The sequence below is a fragment of the Salvelinus fontinalis genome, chromosome 2 (assembly GCF_029448725.1).
Source record: "Salvelinus fontinalis isolate EN_2023a chromosome 2, ASM2944872v1, whole genome shotgun sequence".
Taxonomy (NCBI): domain Eukaryota; kingdom Metazoa; phylum Chordata; class Actinopteri; order Salmoniformes; family Salmonidae; genus Salvelinus; species Salvelinus fontinalis.
In genome coordinates this window covers 36783407-36807635 of record NC_074666.1, presented here as the reverse complement: position 1 = coordinate 36807635, position 24229 = coordinate 36783407, and the positions used below count along the sequence as shown (strand labels likewise).

Sequence of the window (24229 nt, the reverse complement as noted above, 5' to 3'; positions counted from 1 at the left end):
ATAACGCATTTTAGATCATGCGTTTACAAAATGCAGCAAGATATTTCTTATGCGTTCTATCTTTTTTTCTGCGTAAATAACACAGAATTCTGCATTAACGCGTCCCTTAAGTTTAACTTGCTAGTTATTCAAGTAAGTGGCTGAATTAATAAGGAGACGGGTCATCATATAGTGTTAGCTTTCTGCCATGTTTGAGAAATCTGTACAGCTTCCACTGCTATCTTGATTTCCTTGAGTTTTTTTCTCCTCTCCGTTGTCGACCCATATAAACTTCCGGCGCCGACCGAGATGGCCACCTCACTTCGCGTTCCTAGGAAAATATGCAGTATTTTGTTTTTTTATGTGTTATTCCTTACATTGGAACCCCAGGTAATCTTAGGTTTCATTACATACAGTCGGGAGGAACTACTGAATATAAGAGCAACGTCAACTCACCATCGTTACAACCAGGAATATGACTTTCCCGAAGAGGATCCAGTGTTTTGCCTTCCACCCAATACAATGGATCTGATCCCAGCCGGCGACCCTAAGCGATGCCGTAAAAGGGGCAAACGAAGCGGTCTCCTGGTCAGGCTTCAGAGACGGGCACATCGCGCTCCACTCCATAGCATACTACTCGCCAATGTCCAGTCTCTTGACAATAAGGTTGATGAAACCCGAGCACGGGTAACATTCCAGAGAGACATCAGAGATTGTAACGTTCTCTGCTTCACGGAAACATGGCTCACTCAAGAGACGCTAACGGAGTCGGTGCAGCCAGCTGGTTTCTTCACGCATCGCGCCGACAGAAACAAACATCTTTCTGGTAAGAAGAGGGACGGGGGTGTATGCCTTATGATTAACGAGACGTGGTGTGATCATAACAACATACAGGAACTCAAGTCATTCTGTTCACCTGATCTAGAATTCCTCACAATCAAATGTCGACCGCATTATCTACCAAGGGAATTCTCTTCGATTATAATCACAGCCGTATATATTCCCCCCCAAGCAGACATATTGATGGCCCTGAACGAACTTTATCTGACTCTTTGTAAACTGGAAACCACACACCCTGAGGCTGCATTCATCGTAGATGGGGATTTTAACAAGGCTAATCTGAAAACAAAACTCCCTAAATTCTATCAGCATATCGATTGTGCTACCAGGGCTGGTAAAACCTTGGATCATTGTTATACTAACTTCCGCGACGCATATAAGGCCCTCCCCCGCCCTCCTTTCGGAAAAGCTGACCACGACTACATTTTGTTGCTTCCAGCCTACAAACAGAAACTAAAACAACAAGCTCCCTCGCTCAGGTCTGTTCAACGCTGGTCCGACCAATCTGATTCCACGCTTCAAGACTGCTTCGATCACGTGGATTGAGATATGTTCCGCATTGCGTCCAACAACAATGTTGACGAATACGCTGATTCGGTGAGCGAGTTCATTAGAAAGTGCATTGACGATGTCGTACCCACAGCAACGATTAAAACATTCCCAAACCAGAAAACGTGGATTGATGGCAGCATTCACGTGAAACTGAAAGCGCGAACACTGCTTTTAACCAGGGCAAGGTGACCGAAACATGACCGAATACAAACAGTGTAACTATTCTCTCCGCAAGGCAATCAAACAAGCTAAGTCCCAGTATAGAGACAAAGTAGAGTCGCAGTTCAACAGCTCAGACACAAGAGGTATGTGGCAGGGTCTACAGTCAATCACAGATTACAAAAAGAAAACCAGCCCCGTCGCGGACCAGGATGTCTTGCTCCTAGACAGGCTAAATAACGTTTTAAATAACACGGCCCGCTACCTTAACCTGCGGGCTCTCCTTCACTGCAGCCGAGGTGAGTAAAACATTTAAACGTGTTAACCCTCGCAAGGCTGCAGGCCCAGACGGCATTCCCAGCCGCGTCCTCAGAGCATGCGCAGACCAGCTGGCTGGTGTGTTTAAGGACATATTCAATCAATCCTTATCCCAGTCTGCTGTTCCCACATGCTTCAAGAGGGCCACCATTGTTCCTGTTCCCAAGAAAGCTAAGGTAACTGAGCTAAACGACTACCGCCCCGTAGCACTCACTTCCGTCATCATGAAGTGCTTTGAGAGACTAGTCAAGGACCATATCACCTCCACCCTACCTGACACCCTAGACCCACTCCAATTTGCTTACCGACCCAATAGGTCCACAGACGACGCAATCGCAACCACACTGCACACTGCCCTAACCCATCTGGACAAGAGGAATACCTATGTGAGAATGCTGTTCATCGACTACAGCTCAGCATTTAACACCATAGTACCCTCCAAACTCGTCATCAAGCTCGAGACCCTGGGTCTCGACCCCGCCCTGTGCAACTGGGTCCTGGACTTCCTGACTGGCCGTCCCCAGGTTGTGAGGGTAGGTTAAAACATCTCCACCCCGCTGATCCTCAACATTAAATGCTGAGCTGTAGCCCCACAAGGGTGCGTTCTGAGCCCTCTCCTGTACTCCCTGTTCACCCACGACTGCGTGGCCATGCACGCCTCCAACTCAATCATTAAGTTTGCGGACGACACTACAGTGGTAGGCTTGATTACCAACAACGACGAGACGGCCTACAGGGAGGAGGTGAGGGCCCTCGGAGTGTGGTGTCAGGAAAATAACCTCACACTCAACGTCAACAAAACAAAGGAGATGATTGTGGACTTCAGGAAACAGCAGAGGGAGCACCCCCCTATCCACATCGACGGGACAGTAGTGGAGAAGGTGGAAAGTTTTAAGTTCCTCGGTGTACACATCACGGACAAACTGAATTGGTCCATCCTCACAGACAGCGTTGTGAAGAAGGCGCAGCAGCGCCTCTTCAACCTCAGGAGGCTGAAGAAATACGGCTTGTCACCAAAAGCACTCACAAACTCCTACAGATGCACAATCGAGAGCATCCTGTCGGGCTGTATCACCGCCTGGTACGGCAACTGCTCCGCCCACAACCGTAAGGCTCTCCAGAGGGTAGTGAGGTCTGCACAACGCATCACCGGGGGCATACTACCTGCCCTACAGGACACCTACACCACCCGATGTCACAGGAAGGCCATAAAGATCATCAAGGACAACAACCACCCGAGCCACTGCCTGTTCACCCCGCTATCATCCAGAAGGCGAGGTCAGTACAGGTGCATCAAAGCAGGGACCGAGAGACTGAAAAACAGCTTCTATCTCAAGTCCATCAGACTGTTAAACAGCCACCACTAACATTTAGTGGCCGCTGCCAACATACTGACTCCAGCCACTTTAATAATGGGAATTGATGGACTCCAGCCACTTTAATAATGGGAATTGATGGAAATTATGTAAAAATGTACCACTAGCCACTTTAAACAATGCCACTTAATATAATGTTTACATACCCTACATTACTCATCTCATATGTATATGTATATACTGTACTCTATATCATCTACTGCATCTTGCCATCTTTATGTAATACATGTATCACTAGCCACTTTAAACTATGCCACTTTATGTTTACATACCCTACATTACTCATCTCATATGTATATACTGTACTCTATACCATCTACTGCATCTTGCCTATGCCGTTCTGTACCATCACTAATTCATATATCTTTATGTACATATTCTTTATCCCTTTACACTTGTGTGTATAAGGCCATAGTTGTGGAATTGTTAGGTTAGATTACTTGTTGGTTATTACTGCATTGTCGGAACTAGAAGCACAAGCATTTCGCTACACTCGCATTAACATCTGCTAACCATGTGTATGTGACAAATAAGATTTGATTTGATTTGATCTGGTCCACCCCTCCTCTTCTCCGAGCAGAGCAGGCAGGCCCATTGCCCTAGCGACTCCAGACTCCACACAGACTCAGCGTGTATACATGCTTCTCCAGAACCACTACTTGTCTTCCTTCAGACAAGCATTCCTCAAAACTGTTCATTTACAAGCGAATGTGAATGAGAGCAAAAATTACATTCGGTAGCGCCTACCTATATATGTATAATTTTATGAGCTGGATTGCCTGTCTTTGCAATTAGTTTATTTTCGTTTGTGTTTGTTAGCATATTTAGCTAGCAGCTTCCATGGAAATTCTCCATTATTGTGCTAATTCTGCATTCTGGTAATTGACGCCCAATGGGTTTTTTTGCATTTTTTGACGCCCCCAAGTGTACTAAGCTGGTAATACCGTAAGTCCCGGGATGAGAGAAGGACGGTATGACAATATGAAAATCTGGATACCGCCCCACCCTATCCAGAACCTCTTGACAAGGTTGCTAGGTGTTGTACTAAGGTCAAAATAATGCTATAGGTAGAGAGAGAGAGATTGATGTATAGTAATACAGTACCTCAGTGAAGGAGCCTGGCAGAACCCACAGTGTGTGAAGAGCTCCGAGTGGGATCCAGATGATGGACGCCATAGCGATGACCCAGCCAATCCCCTGAGCCCACGGGGGATACACGTAGTCCTCATAGCGAGCTGGTTTAAACTGGATGATTGTGAACACCAGGATAATCTGTTGCACCAGAGGAGAGAGACAATGTCAACTGTATGGCGATTTATTTGTAGACACTATAGTTCTGTTAGGGTGAATGAGGATGACTCACAGTGATCAGAAGAGGAGCCACAAACATCCAGCACACTCTGAAGAAGATATTAGGCCTATTTCCTGTCATCTCCTTTAAGTTTGCCGAAAGCCTCCTCACACCTGTCAGAATGAATTTATTAATTTCATTCCTGTAATGACTAACACGCATATGTTAGACACACACTGGTCTCACCATAAAGCCCGCAGATGGCCAGCACCTCAAAGAAGGCCAGGAACATGAGAGACACTATGGCCGTGTAGTGGTCCATCAGCTGGAATACATAGATCCCCACCTGGTCAAAGAGAGAGAGTATTTAATACCAGCTGTAAGAAAGAACTAATCTCTCGTGGACAGAACGTTACATCAGTGATGTAACATATGCTAAAATAATCTGGGATGCAACGACTAATGAGTAAAAGTAGTTCCAGTGCTTTGGCATTCCGTCACTGATTATTTAGAAGTATCAGGATTGGGTGAATGTGGTGCTTAAAGTGTGGGTAAGGTTTTCAAGTGGAACGTTTTTGGAAGGAGGGGGGGCTTTGGCTGAGATTTAGCATTTAAAAAGGTGGAGACTAAGCTAGTCTTGTTAGTACCTTTTCTCATACATCTCCACCTAGAAACTAATCAAGCAACTGATGCAATTATATACGATTTTAATTCTGAGTTTCTGAGATTAATAAAGAATTAACCACACTACATTATTAAAATATAACCCTTTTTTGGTTCATCTAACAGTGTACATTTGGGTAGAGTATAATTATATTACCCTAAGTGCACTTTATTACTAGTCTAGTCCACTACTTGTCCTGGATTATTGCTGTGCTGGAGTTGTCTGATGAGTGTAGGTCTAGGCGTACACTCCAGGGTACCTGCATGACATGGGGTATCCCCAGCAGAAAGGCAGTGCTGCAGACTGCCAGAACCAGCATCTCCTTGTGTCTCAGGAACTTCATCAGGGGCCCTCCAAACCCATCCATTAGGCTGGTCACCATCACCTCCACCATAGCAAACTGAGAAATATATATACTTTTTAAAGTCATAACATGGTAACATTCCGGCATGGAGATACCAATATAATAACGTATTTTTGCATATTTATTTTTTGTTCATATACAGTACACACCAGATACAAACATACACATACAAACAACAAATTACAGACGGACACAGACAACGACATCTCATCTGCTCAGATCCACATACTCACAACCCCATCCCTAGTGCCTGCAATATTGTTTGCCACATGGCCTTAAATTGTGCCTATTTGTTTTTCTCAGTCGCCCATGCTATTTCAATATTTCCATTTTTCCATTGTGTTAATGATGGCGAATTGATTGATGTCTACATTTTCAGGATACGTTTTTTTCAAGTTGAGTGATCAAAAGAGAATTGTCCAGCCCATTGGGTATCTCACTACACTCCCATATTCCATGTCTGGAAATATGCAGATAAACGGATTACATGTAAATTTACATTGTAATACTTCTGACAGCCAACTTTCTAGCTCCGCCCATAACTTTATTGCATTCCCAGAAAGCATGGATTGTTGAGTCCTTGTTAGTTTTACACTTATAATAAAGGCTTTCTTACTGCAACTATCTGGTAACAATGACTTGGCATTTTTACATTTGTGTCAAAAATACATAATGCACTTCAGTTAGAATCTTGACATTCTCTTCTCATCGTTTAATGGCTGTTTTATGAGGCCATTCGGCAGATGGCGATGAGTCTTGTGACTGTCCTTTCAACCTGGTAGGTAGGACAAACCTAAACAAACTGAAAACCAAGCATCACTATCTGCATGTGAAGGATAGGCTGTCAAGTTATTATAAAGGCACAGACATCATTTCTTTGGGGGTATTATTATTATTTATTTTTTTGCTGCTGGTCCTCACTGTTATTATCTATGCATAGTCACTTTACCCCTACCTACATGTACATATTACTAGGGATGCACGGTATATCGGTGAGCATATCGGAATCGGACGATATTAGCTAAAAATGGCCCGATGTTGGCAAAACCAATGTCAAAGCTGACGTGCATGCCTATATAACGTAGGTTGATGACGTAATGACACCACAGAAAATACAGCGCCACACAGAAGAAATGCAGAAAAATACTAAGCGTACACATCCAACAACTAAACAAGTTCAAGTCGGGCAGTCATTTGAAAGAGTAAGAACATTTCAGTGAGTCAACTCAAAGGCGAAATCCATTAACGCCAAAATAATGGAATTCATTGCCCTTGACAATCAACCGTTTTCTGTCGTGTATGATGTTGGTTTCGCCGACTGGTCGAGCATCTTGAGCCCCGGTACACATTACCAAGTAGGCGCTATTTTTCAGATGTTTCCCTACCGGAGTTAAACAGTATTGTTGAAACGTACATCTATGAGCTACTTGCTATGGGCGTCACTGCTATTAACTTCATGACTGACATTTTGACCAGCGATGTCAGCTCCATGAGCATGCCGGGTCTGACAGCACAGTGGGTTGACAAGGATTTCGTACTGAGGAAAGCTTAATTGCATGCTCAAGAATGTGCTGGTTCTCATACCGCTACTGCCATTTCAATGGCATTTGAAAACATGTTTGAAACTTGGAAACATGAACACACTCTTAGAGCCATTCGAACAACTGACTCGAGAAATAAGCTCATCAACTGCGTATGCAGCAGACATGATACCCTCTGTCATGGAATTCAAACGCCTGCTCAACAAAACTGCAGACCGTGGGGTTAAAACTTACAACGTACTTGAGGCTGTGAACAAGCGATTCGGTGGCATTCTCTCTGAGCTTCTTTACTGTGTCGCCACCATGATCGATGCTAGGTACAAGGACCACTACTTTGATGCAGACAAGAAACAGGGTTTACGTGAAATGTTACAGACATGGCTGGACAAGATGGAAACGGACACAGTGACAGTGCGCACCAAGGAAGAGAGGCCACGGACAGACAGGGCTGAAACTTCACTGCTTGACATGTATGATGAAATCCTGAAACGACTGAACACCGAAACAGCACAAGTAAGTGAAAGAAATAGGTTTTGGTTATGTTTTACTGGTGACAATGGCGACATACGTAAATGCCAACAAAATACCTTTTGGTCAGTGTGGTGTGGTGTGGTGTGTGTGTAACCTTTATTTAACTAGGCAAGTCAGTTAAGAACAAATTATTACTTTCAATGACGGCCTAGCAACAGTGGGTTAACTGTCTTGTTCAGGGGCAGAACCTTGTCAGCTCGGGGATTCAATCTTGCAACCTTTTGGTTACTAGTCCAACGCTCTAACCACTAGGCTACCTGCTGCCCCGGTCACGTTCTCTTTGTTTGGCCACATGGTTAAATGATGGTAATTACAACAAATCTATGAATACAATATCCAGTAAAATGTATAATCTTCTTTCACAAATGATTCCAGGAACCAAAAATCAATATTTTTCTACAGCAGTTCCAGTTCCAATAGAAAGTAATGCAATATCAAATCATGTGCCGAACACAACCTTACCGTGAAATGCTTACTTACAAGCCGAACTTACAACCCGAACCAACAATGCTGTTAAGAAAAATAAGATTTAAGAAAATATTTACTAAATAAAATATTTACTAAATAAAAATGTAAATTAAAAAAGGAGTAAAATAACAATAGGAGGCTATATACAGGGGTACCGGTACCGAGTCAATGTGTGGGGGTACAGGTTAGCCGAGGTAATTGAGGTAATATGTAGGGATACACCGATATGACATTTTTGCCCGATATCGATAGCCGATATTTAACATTTTAGCAGCCTTTTAAGCATTATAGTACAGTTAAATAGTTAACACACACACATGGACGCAGCGGTCTAAGGCACTGCATCTCAATGCAAGAGTCGTCACTACAGTCCCTTCGAATCCAGGCTGTATCACATCTGGCAGTGATTGGGAGTCCCATAGGTCAGCGCACAATTGGCCTAGCGTCGTCTGGGTTTGGCCAGGGTAGGCCGACATTGTAAATAAGAATTTGTTCTTAACTGACTTGCCTAGTTAAATAAAGGTAAAAATTAAATTAAATAAAAAAAGACAACGTGAGGACAAATGCATCTGTTTCAAGTAAAGAAAAGTGTATTTAGTATCATGTGACAGTGGGTTTAGGTTAGGTAAAGTACAGTTAGATACCTGGCTGTCCAGCCCAAGGCACAGGAGCATGAAGAAGAACAGAATTGCCCACAGCGGAGCCACTGGCATTGTTGCAAAGGCTTGTGGGTAAACAACAAAAACCAGTCCTGGACCTAGATGCAAAATAATTCAGAACAAACATGCATTGTTATTATGACTTTGGTGTCTAAACTCTTTTATGGAACGATCTTGGTGAAATTAGTATGCTTTGCCTCAAATACATGCACTGTAACTAGAAATGGTACATTTCCTAAATGAAAATGTGTGGTCTTGCGTCAGCTGTCCAAAATTATTTCCCCTCCCTAAATTATCTTTAGTTTGCTTACACAAACTCACCATCTACAGCCAGCTCGCTGACAGGTATGTCCTGGAGATGTGACATGTAGCCGAATGCCGAGAAGATGACAAAACCTGCCAGAATACTGGTCAGGGAGTTGGTGATGGAGATAACCAGGGTGTCTCTGTGGGGGAAAAAAGGGATGGATGAATCAATCCAGCACGCAGTACTGTGTCCATATTAGGACAGCACCTGCTGAGATTGACCTAATATGGACACTGTAACAATGTGAAAATATATTTGAACTGACTACAAACTCTCCTCACTTTAATATGTTGTTGTTGAAGTTGTTATAGCTGGACATGGCCATGAGGGAGCCAAAGCCTATCCCAATGGAGTTAAAGATCTGAGCTGCAGCGTTGACCCAAACCTGGAACAAAACACAAGGAATTCCGTCTAATATTGTACTGTACCTCCAATAGCACCATAAAGCTCATCCACACTGATAGAATAACAGTGTTATCCTAACAATCACCCTAGCTGGCAGTTAACCATAACACATCCAAGCTCTTTACCAGCAGCACCCGACCTCGACATGTCTTCACAAAAACTCCTCCCGAACCCCTCTTCTCCTGAAATGATTTAGATCCTTATCTATGGCTTATTTAAAATCAAATCAAAGTTTACTGGAAATGCTTGCAAAATGCTAGTGTTTCTAACTCCAACAGTGCAGTAATACCTAGCAATAAAAAAGCAACACAAATAGTCCCCAAAAATAAAATGTAAATAAAGAAATGTATAAATATCAGAAAAAGCTATGTCTGGAATATATATACTGAACAACAATATAAACGCAACATGCAACAATTTCAAAGATTTTGCTGTGTTACAGTTCAAATAATAAATTCATCAGGCCCTAATCTATGGATTTCACATGACTGGGTAGGGGCGCAGCCCAGGCATAGGCCCACCCACTTGGGAGCCAGGCCCACCCACTGGGGACCCAGGCCCAGAAAATCAGAATGAGTGGCCAGGTGTACGGCATTTCCTCCGACACTTTGGTGCGGCTAGCTTCCGGCTGAAGCGGACATTGTGTCAAGAAACAGTGCAGCTTGGCTGGGTTGTGTTTCGGAGGACGCACAGCTCTCAACCTTCGCCTCTCCCCTAGTCCTTCCTGTCGTTGTAGTGATGGGACAAGACTGTAACTACCAATTGGATATGATGAAAAAGGGGGTAAAACAATATATATAATAAAAAAGGGAAAAGGTATTTTTTAAAGTTTCTCAAAAACAAGTGAAATCGAGAGAAAAAATATTCTGGACCCTTCTATAACATATCATTTACATCAAAAAGAGAGATTTGGTTGTAAAAAAGCAAACTTTGCCTTTAAGGTTAGGGATCGGGTCTGTACCTCCGTCCTCTTACCTCCAACTCCAGGAGTTTCTCCCAGTTTGGTATGATGAAAAAGCGGATGCCTTCCATAGCTCCTGGGAGCTGGACATTGTTAATCAACAGAGCTAACAGGATGACATATGGGAAGAGAGCCGTGAAGTATACCACCTGGAGGAGACACACACAAACAGTGTATAAATATGATATTATAAAATGTTCACAATGGCCAAAAATCAACAAAAACGTGGACTAACTCTGAATCAATGTAAAAGAGCCAAATGTTATGTCGACGTAAGAGTAAAAAATTACTGAACAGAGATAAGAACATTTACTCACTCCTCTTTTTTTACTTGGAGAGTATATTATAGAACTAGTCCTGATCTCTCTCTCTGTCTCTCTCTCATGTCTATCTGTCTCTCTCTCTTTTACCTTCCCTGTTGACTTGACCCCCTTGAAGATGCAGAAGTAGAGGAGGATCCAGGCCAAAAGGAGCAGGAGAAAGAGTTCCCATCGCAGCACCCCGCTCTCCTCCACTCCCCCTGTCCGCTCCAGCATCCTATAACTACAACACAATTGCTTTATTTTTTTGTTGTCATAGTACCCAAGGCTGCCAGCTCACTCCCTGCAGATCTCCTCGCAAGCATCCCGGGGGTTCAAACCGGCAACCCTCCAGCTCCCAGTCTGCTTCTTTAACCTCAAGCCTACCGCCACACCCATAACACACACAGAGACACAAACAACAGCTCTGATGCCAATAATCTAAGTTATATTGATCACAAAACTGCTGCTCAGCCATAAACATTTCACTTGATTCAGGTTGGATTGTTTATTTGAGTAATAATGACCTTTAACTTGATTATTAAGTGATCCCCCCCCCCCCCCCCCCCCCCCCCCCCCCGCCCGCCCCAATGGTCCCCATAGGTCAGGTAGTTTTACCTAATTAATCAAATCACTGATTGTGTCTGCACATTTATGTGTTGTGGACCAAGATTATGTCATAGGTCAAATTCACCTGGAATACTGTAACGCTCGTCTTGTGGTGAATGAGTAGACCAAGGCGCAGCGGGTGATGAATACATAATGACTTTAATTAAATGAAGACGAAACACGAAGAACACTTGAATAAACTACAAAACAATAAACGACGTGACCAAACCTGAACTAGAGAACATATATCATGAACACACAAACAGGAAGGAACACACGAAAAGAAATGACAGAACGAGCGAATGAAACGAAACGAACGAAACGAAACCGTGTGGTGCGACATACACAGACACAGCAACAATCACCCACAAATAAACAGTGAGAACAGCCTACCTTAATATGGTTCTCAATCAGAGGAAACGTCAAACACCTGCCTCTAATTGAGAACCATATCAGGCAACACATTAACCCCAACATAGAAACACAAAACATAGAATGCCCACCCCAACTCACACCCTGACCAACTAAACACATACAAAACAACAGAAAACAGGTCAGGAACGTGACAAATACAGTGAATAAAAAACTTTTCATTGGCTCGTTATATTCCAGCACTTGGGATTTGACATCAAATGTTTATATGAGGAGACAGTACAGAATATCATATTTTGTTTGAGGGTATTTTCATACAGTGCCTTCAGAAAGTATTCACACCCCTTGAATGTTTCCACATGTTTTGTTACAGCCTACACACAATACCTCTTAATGTCAAAGTGGAATGATGTTTTTAGAATTTTTTACAAATTAATAAGAAATGAAAAGCTGAAATGTCTAGAGTCAATAATTATTCAACCCTTTGTTATGGCAAGCCTAAATAAGTTCAGGAGTACACATTTGCAGTCTATGTGCATTAATAATGTCTGTGTACCATAATAGTGTTGAACATGATTTTTGAATGACTTCCTAATCTCTCTACCCAACACATACAATTAGCTGTAAGGTCCCTCAGTAGAGCAGTACATTTAAAACACAGATTCAACCACAAAGACCAGGGCGGTTTTACAATGTCTCGTAAAGAAGGGCATCTATTGTTGGATGTGTAAAAATAAAAAAGCAGACACTGAATATCCCTTTGAACATGGTGAATCACATATTGGATGGTGTATCAATACACCCTGTCACTACAAAGATACAGGTGTCCTTCCTAGCTCAGTTGCCGGAGAAGGAAGGAAACCGCTCAGGGATTTCACCATGAGGCCAATGGGAATTTTAAAACAGTTACAGAGTTTAATGGCTGTGATAGGAGAAAACTGAGGATGGATCAACAACATTGTAGATACTCCACAAAACTAACCTAAATGACAGAGTGAAAAGAAGGAAGCATGTGCAGAAGAAAAATATTCCCATGCATCCTGCTTGCAACAGCGCAAGTAAAACTAAACAAAATGGGGCACAGAAATGAACTTTATGTCCTGAATACAAAGTGTTATGTTTGTGGCAAATCCAACACAACACATCACTGAGTACCATTCTTCATATTTTCAAGCATGGTGGTGCCTGCATCATGTCATGGGTATGCTTGTCATCGTCAAGTACTAGGGAGTTTTTTAAATAAAAAGAAACTGAATAAAGCTAAGCACAGGCAAAATCCTAGAGGAAAACCTGGTTCAGTCTGCTTTCCAATTGACACTGGGAGAGAAATTGTAACGATACTCTAAATCCTCCTCCTCCTCAGACGAGGAGAGGAGAGAGGGATCTGAAGACCAATGTGCAGCGAGGTATGATGACATGATTTATTTAAGACACGACAAAACAACAAACACGACGTAGACAGAAAACGAACTATACTTGAATCAACTACAAAACAAATAAACGATGAAAACAGACCTGGACACGAACTTACATATAACGTGAAGAACGCACGAACAGGTACACGACTACAAACAAACGCTACAGTCCCGTGTGGCACGAACATACATACTGACACAAGAGACAACCACCCACAAACAAACAGTGTGAAAACACCTACCTTAATATGGCTCTCAATCAGAGGAAATGAAAACCACCTGCCTCTAATTGAGAGCCATATCAGGTCACCCTTAAACCAACATAGAAACAGAAAACATAGACTGCCCACCCAAACTCACGTCCTGACCAGCTAACACATACACAAACTAACAGAAAACAGGTCAGGAACGTGACAGAAATGTACCTTTCAGGAGGACAATAACCTAAAACACATGGCCAAATATACACTGGAGTTGCATACCAAGATTACATTGAATGTTCCTTAGTGGCCTAGTTACAGTTCTTACTTAATCGGCATGAAAAACGATGTCAAGATTTGAAAATGGCTGTCTAGCAATGATCAACAACCAACTTGCTGTCACGTTCCTGACCGGTTTTCTGTTATTTTGTATGTGTTTGACGGTCAGGGCGTGAGTTTGGGTGGGTAGTCTATGTTGTGTGTTTCTATGTTTGTTAAGGGTGACCTGATATGGCTCTCAATTAGAGGCAGGTGGTTTTCATTTCCTCTGATTGAGAGCCATATTAAGGTAGGTGTTTTCACACTGTTTGTTTGTGGGTGGTTGTCTCCTGTGTCTGTGTCAGTGTATGTTACGCCACACGGGACTGTTTTCGGTTTTGTTTGTTTGTTTGTTTGTTTGTTTGTTTGTTTGTTTGTTTGTTTGTTTGTTTGTTTGTAGTCTGTTTCCTGTTCATGCGTTCTTCGTGTCATGTAAGTTCTTATGTTCAGGTGCGTCTACGTCGTTTGTTGTTTTGTAGTTTGTTAAAGTGTTTTCGTGTTTTTTCGTCTTGTTTAATAAATCATTATGTCACATAACCACGCTGCATTTTGGTCGAATCACTACTCCTCCTCTTCGTATGAAGAGGAGGAGGAATTCCGTTACACTTGCGTGAAAAGCAGAGTGTGCAAAGTTGTCATCAAGGCAAATGGTGGCTACTTTGAAGAATATCAAATATAAAATATATTTTGATTTATTTAATACTTTTTTTGGTTACTACATGATTCCATTTGTGTTATTTCATAGTTGTGATGTCTTCACTATTATTCTACAATGTAGAAAATAGTACAAATAAAGAAAAACCCTTGAATGAGTTGGTGTGTCCAAACTTTTGACTGGTACTGTATATGTTGTGGTCAATGAAGGGTAGATGGGAACTAGGAATATGGAAAGTTACTGAGAGTAGAAGCTTCATATTCTGTTCCATGTTTCTGAGGAGAGAGGTGAAACGCCAGTGTTATTCTCTGATAAGGCAGGTCGGCTGCAGAACTAGGGAGTAAGGAATGAGACCAGAGAGGCCCACCACAATTTTTATGTTTTTATTTTTTATTTCACCTTTATTTAACCAGGTAAGCTAGTTGAGAACAAGTTCTCATTTACAACTGCGACCTGGCCAAGATAAAGCAAATTACTCTCCTACTGCAGTACTATCTGACACATACACTTCCAAACCCACAAAGGTTTTAGTAACAGGCAGCGCAATGACGACACCAGTGAGAGGAACCAATTAAATTCCTGCCTAGCAACAGAGATGTATTGGTTGTCTAGATGTGTAAGGAGTTGACAACACCTATTAGAATGCCTATTACAATCTGGAATTAAAATAGATTTTGGGGGGTTTGTATCATTCGATTTACACAACATGCCTACCACTTTGAAGATGCAAAATATATATTTTTTTAATGTTATTTTTATAAATAACAAGAAATAAGACAAAAAACAGAAAACTTAAGTGTGCATAACTATTCACCTCCGTACCAGTCTCAAATCCCTGGAAGACTGAAACAGGTTTCCTCAATAATTTCCCTGTATATAGCGCCATCCATCATTCCTTCAATTCTGACCAGTTTCCCAGTCCCTGCTGATGAAAAACATGCCCACAGCATGATGCTGCCACCATCATGCTTCACGGTGGGGATGGTTTTCTTGGGGTGATGAGAGGTGTTGGGTTTGCGCCAGACATAGCATTTTCCTTGATGGCCAAAAGCTACATTTTAGTCTGACCAGAGTATCTTTTTCCATATGTTTGGGTAGTCTCTCATATGCCTTTTGGCGAACACCAAATGTGTTTGCTTATTTTTTTCTTTAAGCAATGACTTTTTTCTGGCCACTCTTCCGTAAAGCCCAGCCCTGTGGAGTGTACAACTTAAAGTGGTCTTATGGACAGATACTCCAAACTCCACTGTGGAACTTTGCAGCTCCTTCATGGTTATCTTTGGTCTCTTTGTTGCCTCTCTGATTAATGCCCTCCACGCCTGGTCCATGAGTTTTGGTGGGCGGCCCTCTCTTGGCAGGTTTGTTGTGGTGCCATATTCTTTCAATTTCATGGTGCCGGTTAGATTAGAGGTTGGAGTCTGTTTAAGTGTCTGTAGTCTATGTGGTATTCAAAGAAATTAGCACATCCATATACTATATGTTTGGTTGTAGAAAAGTAGTCCATGCCAAAAGTCTCTGTCGTTTGGTAATACCTGATAAATGAATACCCGGAGTGGGGTAGAGGCGATTTCTGGCATTAGTGTCTGTCAAGGATGAGACTGTCAGTATGATGACTGTACAAGAACCGTGGCATTAAGAAGTTATTAGAACCGATTGTGTTAATAGTGGGCGTGTAATAGAGCCGTGAGTGAAGAAATCTAAAACACCCTATACACCGCCAAGAGAGGCGCAGAAATAACCACCATTGAAATGGCATCCATGGTGTCTCACACTCCCGTAAAAGGGGGAATAGAAGAGGAAAACTTTAGCAAAGCCATGGATGCGCTAAAAGAAGCTCACAAACAACCAACCAATTCGGCTCGAGTATAGGAAAATTTTGCCAATTGGATAAAATTGGTCATCATTTCCATGTTGATGGAAAATTCCAATCAGATAAAGAAATCAGAGATGCTGTTGTGGAATGGCACAATGGCATCAATGACAAATCACAAGCTCAATAAACAAGCGTTTTGATGTTGGCGTTTTATCAACAGAAAAGTAGAACCGATAAAGCTCAAAATAAAGATATGCAGGGTCATATGCAGGGACATAGTTGTCCTGGACTGGATCATAGATCCAAGGGACCCTGGAAACCATAGAGAGGTGCGCCCGGTTCGTACTCATGCATTTGCGATGACTCATTACCCCGGGCTGATACTCCCAGAGGGAGGGAACCCCATACTGCCAGATAGCCAACCTATAACACGACTCCAAATTAAACACCAACACCAGCCGCTCAGTATTGTTGAAATGCTTAGCATTATGAAAGAAGCACCTGTCCCGGTTAAAGAGGGTCAGGAATTTATCAGTTTCCTAAGGAATCAGGGCCGAATTTTTGGATTCCACGCTGGTGATTATGATCATGTTGTCCGTTCCCTATTGCCAAGAGCAATGTTAGCACAATTAGTCGGAAACTACCCTGCTCCCGCCTAGTCGTCCGCTTGTGTAGCATGTGACCAAGCAACCTTGCAAGAACAAATGTAATTATTTGTGACAGATATTGGAAATATTTTGTTTCCGCCCTGACCTTAGCAAAATTAGTAGATGCACTCAGAGTCAAAATGAGGGGGTACGTTAGTACGTTGATAGGATGGAAGACGCGTTGCGAACTAATCTGGCACTAGCAGATGATTTTAATGAAGATGCGGGAATTTGTACCTCCACTTTGATGGCAGGGTTGAAACCCACCGCCAAAACTGGTATTGCAGGGGTGGTGGGCCAACACTCCACATGGTGGAGATAGTTCAAGCCGCATTGAGAGTGGAATCTAATTCCGCTCACTTAGCAGTGCGTGTTGTCGCTGCTAAACATACTCTTGAACTCATTACCGGTGCCTAGGGTAAGAAAAATTAAATCAAGCGGAGAGGTAAATCTGACAACAAATACATTCTGCAGCGAAAAGCCACCGATGCGGTGCATTTGGCCATTGGGTGAGAGACTGTACAGTGGTGTCTGAGCACTCTGTGCCAGCTCATTGCGGCTGTGCAGACATTTTATTCACTGACTAGTGAGCAACAACAAGCTTTCCTGAAAGCGGCCGCAGTTGCGAGTAATGCATAGGGGAATGTGGCCTATGAGCGGTCATCAAATTGGCAAAGTTTACGATGAAAAAGTATTGCATTTAGCGAGGCAACAGGGACAGAATCTAAAGCTATGCAATTACTAGCCATGCTGTTTACAATAGGTCCAGTAATAATACCGGGCTCATTCTTTATGGTAGCGAGGGTAGAATCGATTTTGGGTTTGGATCATCTTTGCGAAATACCAGGGCAATTTTTGTATTTGTATTTGTTATGGATCCTCGTTAGCTACTCTTCCTGGGATCTGGCAGCTATACAATTTTAGCAACATTACAATTCATTCATTACAGAATTCACAACACACTAAGTGTGTGCCCTCAGGCCTATACTCCACTACCACAAATATACAACGCAAAATGTGTACGTGTGTGTTTAGTGCGTATGTTATCATGTGTGTGTATGCATGTGTCTGTGCCTATGTTTGTGTTACTTCACAGTCCCCACTGTTCCATAAGGTGTATTTTTACCTGCTTTTTAAATCTGATTCTACTCCTTGCATCAGTTACCTGACGTGGAATAAAGTTCCATGTAGTCATGGCTTTATGTAGTACCCATAGTCTGTTCTGGATTTGGGGACTGTGAAGAGACCTCTGGTAGCATGTCTTGTGGGGTGTGCATGGGTGTCCGAGCTGTGTGCTAGTATTTTAACTTCACTAGGGTAGGGGGCAGCATTCGGAATTTTGGATGAAAAGCTTGCCCACATTAACCTCTCTGGGCTACGGATCCCTTTAGCGGGATCATTTTCCTAAACAACCGCTGAATTGCAGGGCGCAAAATATTACAAAAAATATTTATAATCATGCAATCACAAGTGAAATATACCAAAACACAGCTTAGCTTGTTGTTAATCCACCTATCGTGTCAGATTTTGAAAATATGCTTTGCAGCGAAAGCAATCCAAGCTTTTGTGAGTGTATCAATCAATGCTAGAACAGCTAGCCCCAAATTAGCATGGTCACGAAAGTCAGAAAAGCAATAAAATTAATCGCTTACCGTTGATAATCTTCGGATGTTTGCACTCACGAGACTCCCAGTTACACAATAAATGTTATTTTTGTACAAAAAATATTACTTTTATAACAAAAAATGCCATTTGGGTTGCGCGTTATGTTCAGAAAACTACAGCCTCGTTCCTTCGACGAAAATTCCAAAAAGTATCTGTAATGTTTGTAGAAACATGTCAAATGTTTTTTATAATCAATCCTCAGGTTGTTTTTAACATACATAATCGATAATATTTAAACCGGACCGTAACCTATTCAATAAAAGAGAGAAAGAAAATGGAGAGCTACCCCTCTCGCGCGCAGGAACTAATCAAAGGACACCTGACTAGTTTTTTCAAAATAAAAGCCTGAAACTATGTCTAAAGCCTGGTCACAGCCTGAGGAAGCCATTGGAAAAGGAACCTGGTTGATACCCCTTTAAATGGTAGAAAGACGGGAAATGAAACACATAAAAATAAAAATAAATCACTTCCGGGTTAGATTTCCTCAGGTTTCGCCTGCAAAATAGGTTTTGTTATACTCACAGACAATATTTTGACAGTTTTGGAAACTTTGGAGTGTTTTCCATCCTAATCTGTAAATTATATGCATATTCTACGATCTGGACCTGAGAAATAGTCTGTTTACCTTGGGAACGTTATTTAAAAAATAAATAAAAATCTGACCCCTAGCGTCAAGAAGTTAAACTGCCTGCTACTCAGGCCCAGAAGCTAGGATATGCATATAATTAGTAGATTTGAATAGAAAATGCTCTAAAGTTTCCAAAACTGTTAAGATAATGTCTGTGAGTATAACAGAACTGATATGGTAGGCAAAAACCTGAGGAAATCCATCCAGGAAGTACTATTATTTTGAAAGGCTGTTTTTCCATTTAAAGCCTATCCACCATACAAAGACTTAGGACCCAGTTCGCGATCTCTTTGGCTTCCTCTACATGTGGCCAGTCTTTAGGCATTGTTTCAGGCTTTTACTCTGAAAAATGAGGGAGATACAGCACTTTCAATGAGAGGACAGTGGAAATTTCCAGACATGAGTCGAGCGTGTGATCGGGAGCACGCCTTTCTTGTTTCTCCTTTTCTATTGACGAAGCTTTTGTCCAGTTGAAATATTATTGATTATTTATGATTGATTTTAAACATCGTTTGACATGTTTCTACAAACTTTTATTGTACTATTTTGACTTTTCGTCTGGATGTTGAGAGCGCGCATTGTGCTTTTGGATTACTGAACTAAACGCACCAACAAAACAGAGGTTTTTGGACATAAAGAGCAACATTATCGAACAAAACAAACATTTATTGTCTAACATGGAGACCTGGGAGTGCCACCAGATGAAGATCATCAAAGGTAAGTGATTCATTTTAACGCTATTTCTGACTTTTGTGACACCGCTCCTTGGTTGGAAAATGGCTGTATGGTTTTCTGTGGCTAGGCGCTGACCTAACATAATCGTGTGGTGTGCTTTCGCCGTAAAGCCTTTTGGAAATCTGACACAGCGGTTGCATTAAGGAGAAGTTTATCTTTAATCCTATGTATAAAACTCATATTTTTCGTCAATGTTTATGAAGAGTATTTCTGTAATTTGATGTGGCTCTCTGAAATTTCACCAGATGTTTGTTTGAGACAATGATTACTGTACATAACGCGCCAATTTCAACTGAGATTTTTGGACATAAAGATGAACTTTATCGAACAAAAAACAAATTTATTGTGTAACATGAAGTCCTGTGAGTGCCATCTGATGAAGATCAAAGGTTAGTGATTCATTTAATCGCTATTTCTGACTTTTGTGAGCCCTCTCCTTGGCTGGAAAATGGCTGTATGGTTTTCTTTGACTAGGCGCTGACCTAACATAATCGCGTGGTGTGCTTTCACCGTAAAGCCTTTTTGAAATCGGACACTGTGGTTGGATTTACAAGAAGTTTATCTTTAAAATGGTGTGTAATACTTGTATGTTTGAGGAATTTTCATTATGAGATTTCTGTTGTTTTGAATTTGGCGCCCTGCAATTTCACTGGCTGTTGTCGAGGTTGGACACTACCGTCCCACTGATACCAGAGAGGTTAAACAGACAGCTCGGTACCTTCAGCTTGTCAACCGCTTACAAAAACAAGGAATGAGGTAGTCAATCTCTCTTCCACTTTGAGCCTTGAGAGATTTACATACATGCCATTAATGTTAGCTCTCCATTTACTTTTAAGGGCCAGCTGTGCTGCCATGTTCTGAGCCAACTGCAATTTTCCCAAGTCCCTCTTTATGGCACCTGACCACATGACTGAACAGTAGTCCAGGTGCGACAAAACCAGGGCCTGTAGGACCTGCCCTGTTGGTCCTATGAAGGCAGAGCAATGCTTTATTATGGACAGACTTCTCCCCATTTTAGCTACTGTTGTTTCAATATGTTTTGATCCTGACAGTTTACAATCCAGAGTTACTCCAAGCAGTTTAGTCACCTCAACTTGCTACAGTCCCAAAGTACTGTCACAACTTCCGCATGAAGTTGATCCCTCTCCTTGTTCGGGCGGCGTTGGGCGGTCGAAGTCACCGACCTTCTAGCCATCGCTGATCCTCTTTTCATTTTCCTTTGGTTTTGTCTTGTCTTCCATCACACATGGTTCCAATCCCATCAATTACAGGTTGTGTATTTAACCCTCTGTTCTCGCTCATGTCCTTGTCGGTGATTGTTTATTGTAAGTGCTTGTGCACGGCTGTCCTGGTGTGCGTTGGGTTATGTACCCATTTATTTTTATTATTATGTTTTCCGGTGGGTTTTTGTTAATAAACTGCGCCGTTGGAAACAGTTATTTCTCTCCTGCTTCTGACTTCTCTGCCGCCATTTCGCACCCCTTACAAATATTCATTACTAGATGTAGTTGAGGTTTAGGGTTTAGTGAATGATTTGTCCCAAATACATATATGGCTACCCTGGGGAATTCCGGCTTCTACCTGTATTATGTTTGAGAGGCTTCCATTATAGACCACCCTGTGTGTTCTGTTAGACAAGTAACTCTTTATCCACATTATAGCAAGGGGTGTAAAGCCATAACACATGTGTTTTTCCAGCAGCAGACTTTGATCGAGAATGTCAAAAGCTGCACTGAAGTCAAGACAGCCCCCACAATCATTGTATCATCAATTTCTCTCAGCCAATCATTAGTCATTTGTGTAAGTGCCGTGCTTGTTGAGTGTCCTTCCCTATATGCGTGCTGAAAGTCTGTCAATTTGTTTACTGTGAAATAGCACTGTATCTGGTCAAACACAATTTTTCCAGAAGTTTACTAAGGGTTGGTAACAGGCTGATTGGTTGGCTATTTGAGCCAATAAAGGGGGCTTTACCATTCTTGGGTAGCGGAATGACTTTAGCTTCCCTCCAGGCCTGAGGGTATACACTTACTAGTAGGATTAAATTGAAGATGTGGCAAATAGGAGTGGGAATATCGTCCGCTATTATCCTCAGTAATTTTCCATTCAGGTTGTCAGATCCCGGGGGCTTGTCATTGTTGATAGACAACAATACTTTTTTAACCTCTTCCACACTGACTTTACGGAATTCAAAAGTAACATTTTTGTCTTTCATAATTTGGTCAGATATACTTGGATGTGCAGTGTCAGCGTTTGTTGCTGGCATGTCATCCCTAAGTTAGTTTATCTTGCCAATGAAAAAGTCATTAAAGTAGTTGGCAATATCAGTGGGTTTTGTGATGAATGAGCCATCTGATTCAATGAATGACGGAGCCGAGTTGGCTTTTTCCCCAAAATGTCCTTTAAGGTGCTCCAAAGCTTGTTACTATCGTTCTTTATATAATTTATCTTTGTTTCATAGTAATAGTTTATTTTTATTTCGCTTAGTCAGATGATTTTTTAATTTGCAGTACGTTTGCCAATCAGTTGGGCTGCCAGACTTATTTGCCATGCCTTTTGCCTCATCCCTCTCTACCATACAATTTTTCAATTCCTCATCAATCCAATGGGATTTAACAGTTTTTACAGTCATTTTCTTAATGGGTGTATGCTTATTAGTAACTGGAATAAACATCAATGTGCAAGCGCAGCGTCTGGTTGCTCCTCATTACACACCACAGACCAGCAAATATTCTTTACATCATCAACATATGAATCACTACAAAACTTCTTCTATGACCTCTTATATTAGGCCTAGCCTTTTAGAACTTTGGTTTTCCTAGAAATGGCTATTATATTGTGATCACTACATCCTATGGATTTGGATACTGCTTTAAAGCAAATTGTATTTCTGCAGCGTTAGTAAAGATGTGATCAATACATGTTGATGATTTCATTCCTGTGCTGTTTGTAAATACCCTGGTAGGTTGACTGACAACCTGAACCATGTTGCAGGCACTGGTTACAGCTAGCATTTTTTTCTTGAGTGGGCAGCTTGATGAGAGCCAGTCAATATTTAAATCACCCAGAAAATATACTTCTCTGTATTTCTGTTTTTTTATTTGTAATAAATGTGAAAACATTTTTAAAAACTTGTTTTCGCTTTGTCATTATGGAGTAATGTGTGTAGATTGACAAGGAACATTTGTTATTTAATCAATTTTAGAATTAGGCTGTAACGTAACAAAATGTGGAAAAAGTCAAAGGGTCTGAATACTTTCTGAATGCACTGTATATAACCACAGTTTTGTTGATACGTAATGGAGCTACTCACTCTCCGTGCATCCTATTGGTAAGCGCATGCGCCTCATGCATCTTTCCCACTCACCATTATTTACGATTCATTCATGATTATCTGTAGTCCACATTCATGTAGAAGTGTTCAACAACATATTCTTATATACAATAAAAGTGGGGCACAACATAATTCCGAAACACAACCAAAACAAACCGCAAATGCATCCAACAAGTTTGTAGTCACAAGTTTGATGTAGTCATTGCATGCTAGGAATATAGGACCAAGTGCTAAACTTTTGACTAAACTTTTATACGCTACAAATGAATTTGTCCAAATACTCACAACACCTTCAAATGAGGGGACTAGATACATCAAGCCGGGCGGCAGGTAGCCTACTGGTTAGAGGATTGGACTAGTAACCGAAAGGATCGAATCCCTGAGATGACAAGGTAAAAATCTGTTGTTCTGCCTCTGAACAAGGCAGTTAACCCACTGTTCCTAGGCCGTCATTGAAAATAAGAATTTGTTCTTAACTGACTTGCCTAGTTAAATCAAAGGTTTAAAAAAAGTGCATTCACTTCTAAACGGTAAAACAGGCGTTTGAACATACCTTCAAATAAAAGGTGACATTCTGTACTGTCGCATCATTCAGTATACAACATTTGATCTAAAATGCTAGAGTATAGAGCCAAATGAACAGTTTTAGCTTCACTGTCCAAATAAATACAGTACATAGGGGAGTATGGCTCTGGGCTAGACCACATTGAGAGTGAGACCTACTTGAAGAACTGCTGGCTGGCGGTAGAGGAGTGTGAGCTGGTGTTCGGGTTTATGTGATCGGTGCAGTTGGGGGTGTTCCATGTGTTGTTGCAGCTCTGCCAGGGCAGCGGGCTCTGGAAGGAGCTGAACAGGTAGTACAGACCCCATGTGATGATGATGTTGTAGTAAGTACACATAATGAAGGAGATGGCCACGGTCGCCAGGCCCACTCCTAAGGGACGGGCAAATAACATTGTCACTTTTGTCATTTACAACTTACATGAATCTTAAAATACTTAGTTAGTTACAACCTTATGCATAGACTAGAGTTATAACTGAACTGCAGGGACGAGGAAAGCCTGGTTTAGCCTTTGCTCCAGTTGTGAGTCAGCAAAATGTTTATGACCCTGTTGGACACCAGCGCC

The 24229-nt window shown here is 41.7% G+C and overlaps 1 protein-coding gene across 1 annotated transcript in view; it reads right to left on the bottom strand.

Moving 5' to 3' along the window:
- Positions 1-24229, bottom strand: part of si:ch211-283g2.1 (sodium- and chloride-dependent GABA transporter ine) — a 28526-nt gene that overhangs the window by 2465 nt on the left and 1832 nt on the right. The window contains exons 3-12 of the mRNA XM_055873618.1: positions 23826-24036; positions 10826-10958; positions 10430-10564; positions 9331-9434; positions 9064-9188; positions 8728-8840; positions 5439-5579; positions 4762-4861; positions 4588-4688; positions 4329-4496 (exon numbers count right to left, since the gene is read on the bottom strand). Coding sequence (XP_055729593.1) covers positions 4329-4496; positions 4588-4688; positions 4762-4861; positions 5439-5579; positions 8728-8840; positions 9064-9188; positions 9331-9434; positions 10430-10564; positions 10826-10958; positions 23826-24036 — 1331 coding nt within the window. The remainder of the gene's footprint in view (positions 1-4328; positions 4497-4587; positions 4689-4761; positions 4862-5438; positions 5580-8727; positions 8841-9063; positions 9189-9330; positions 9435-10429; positions 10565-10825; positions 10959-23825; positions 24037-24229) is intronic.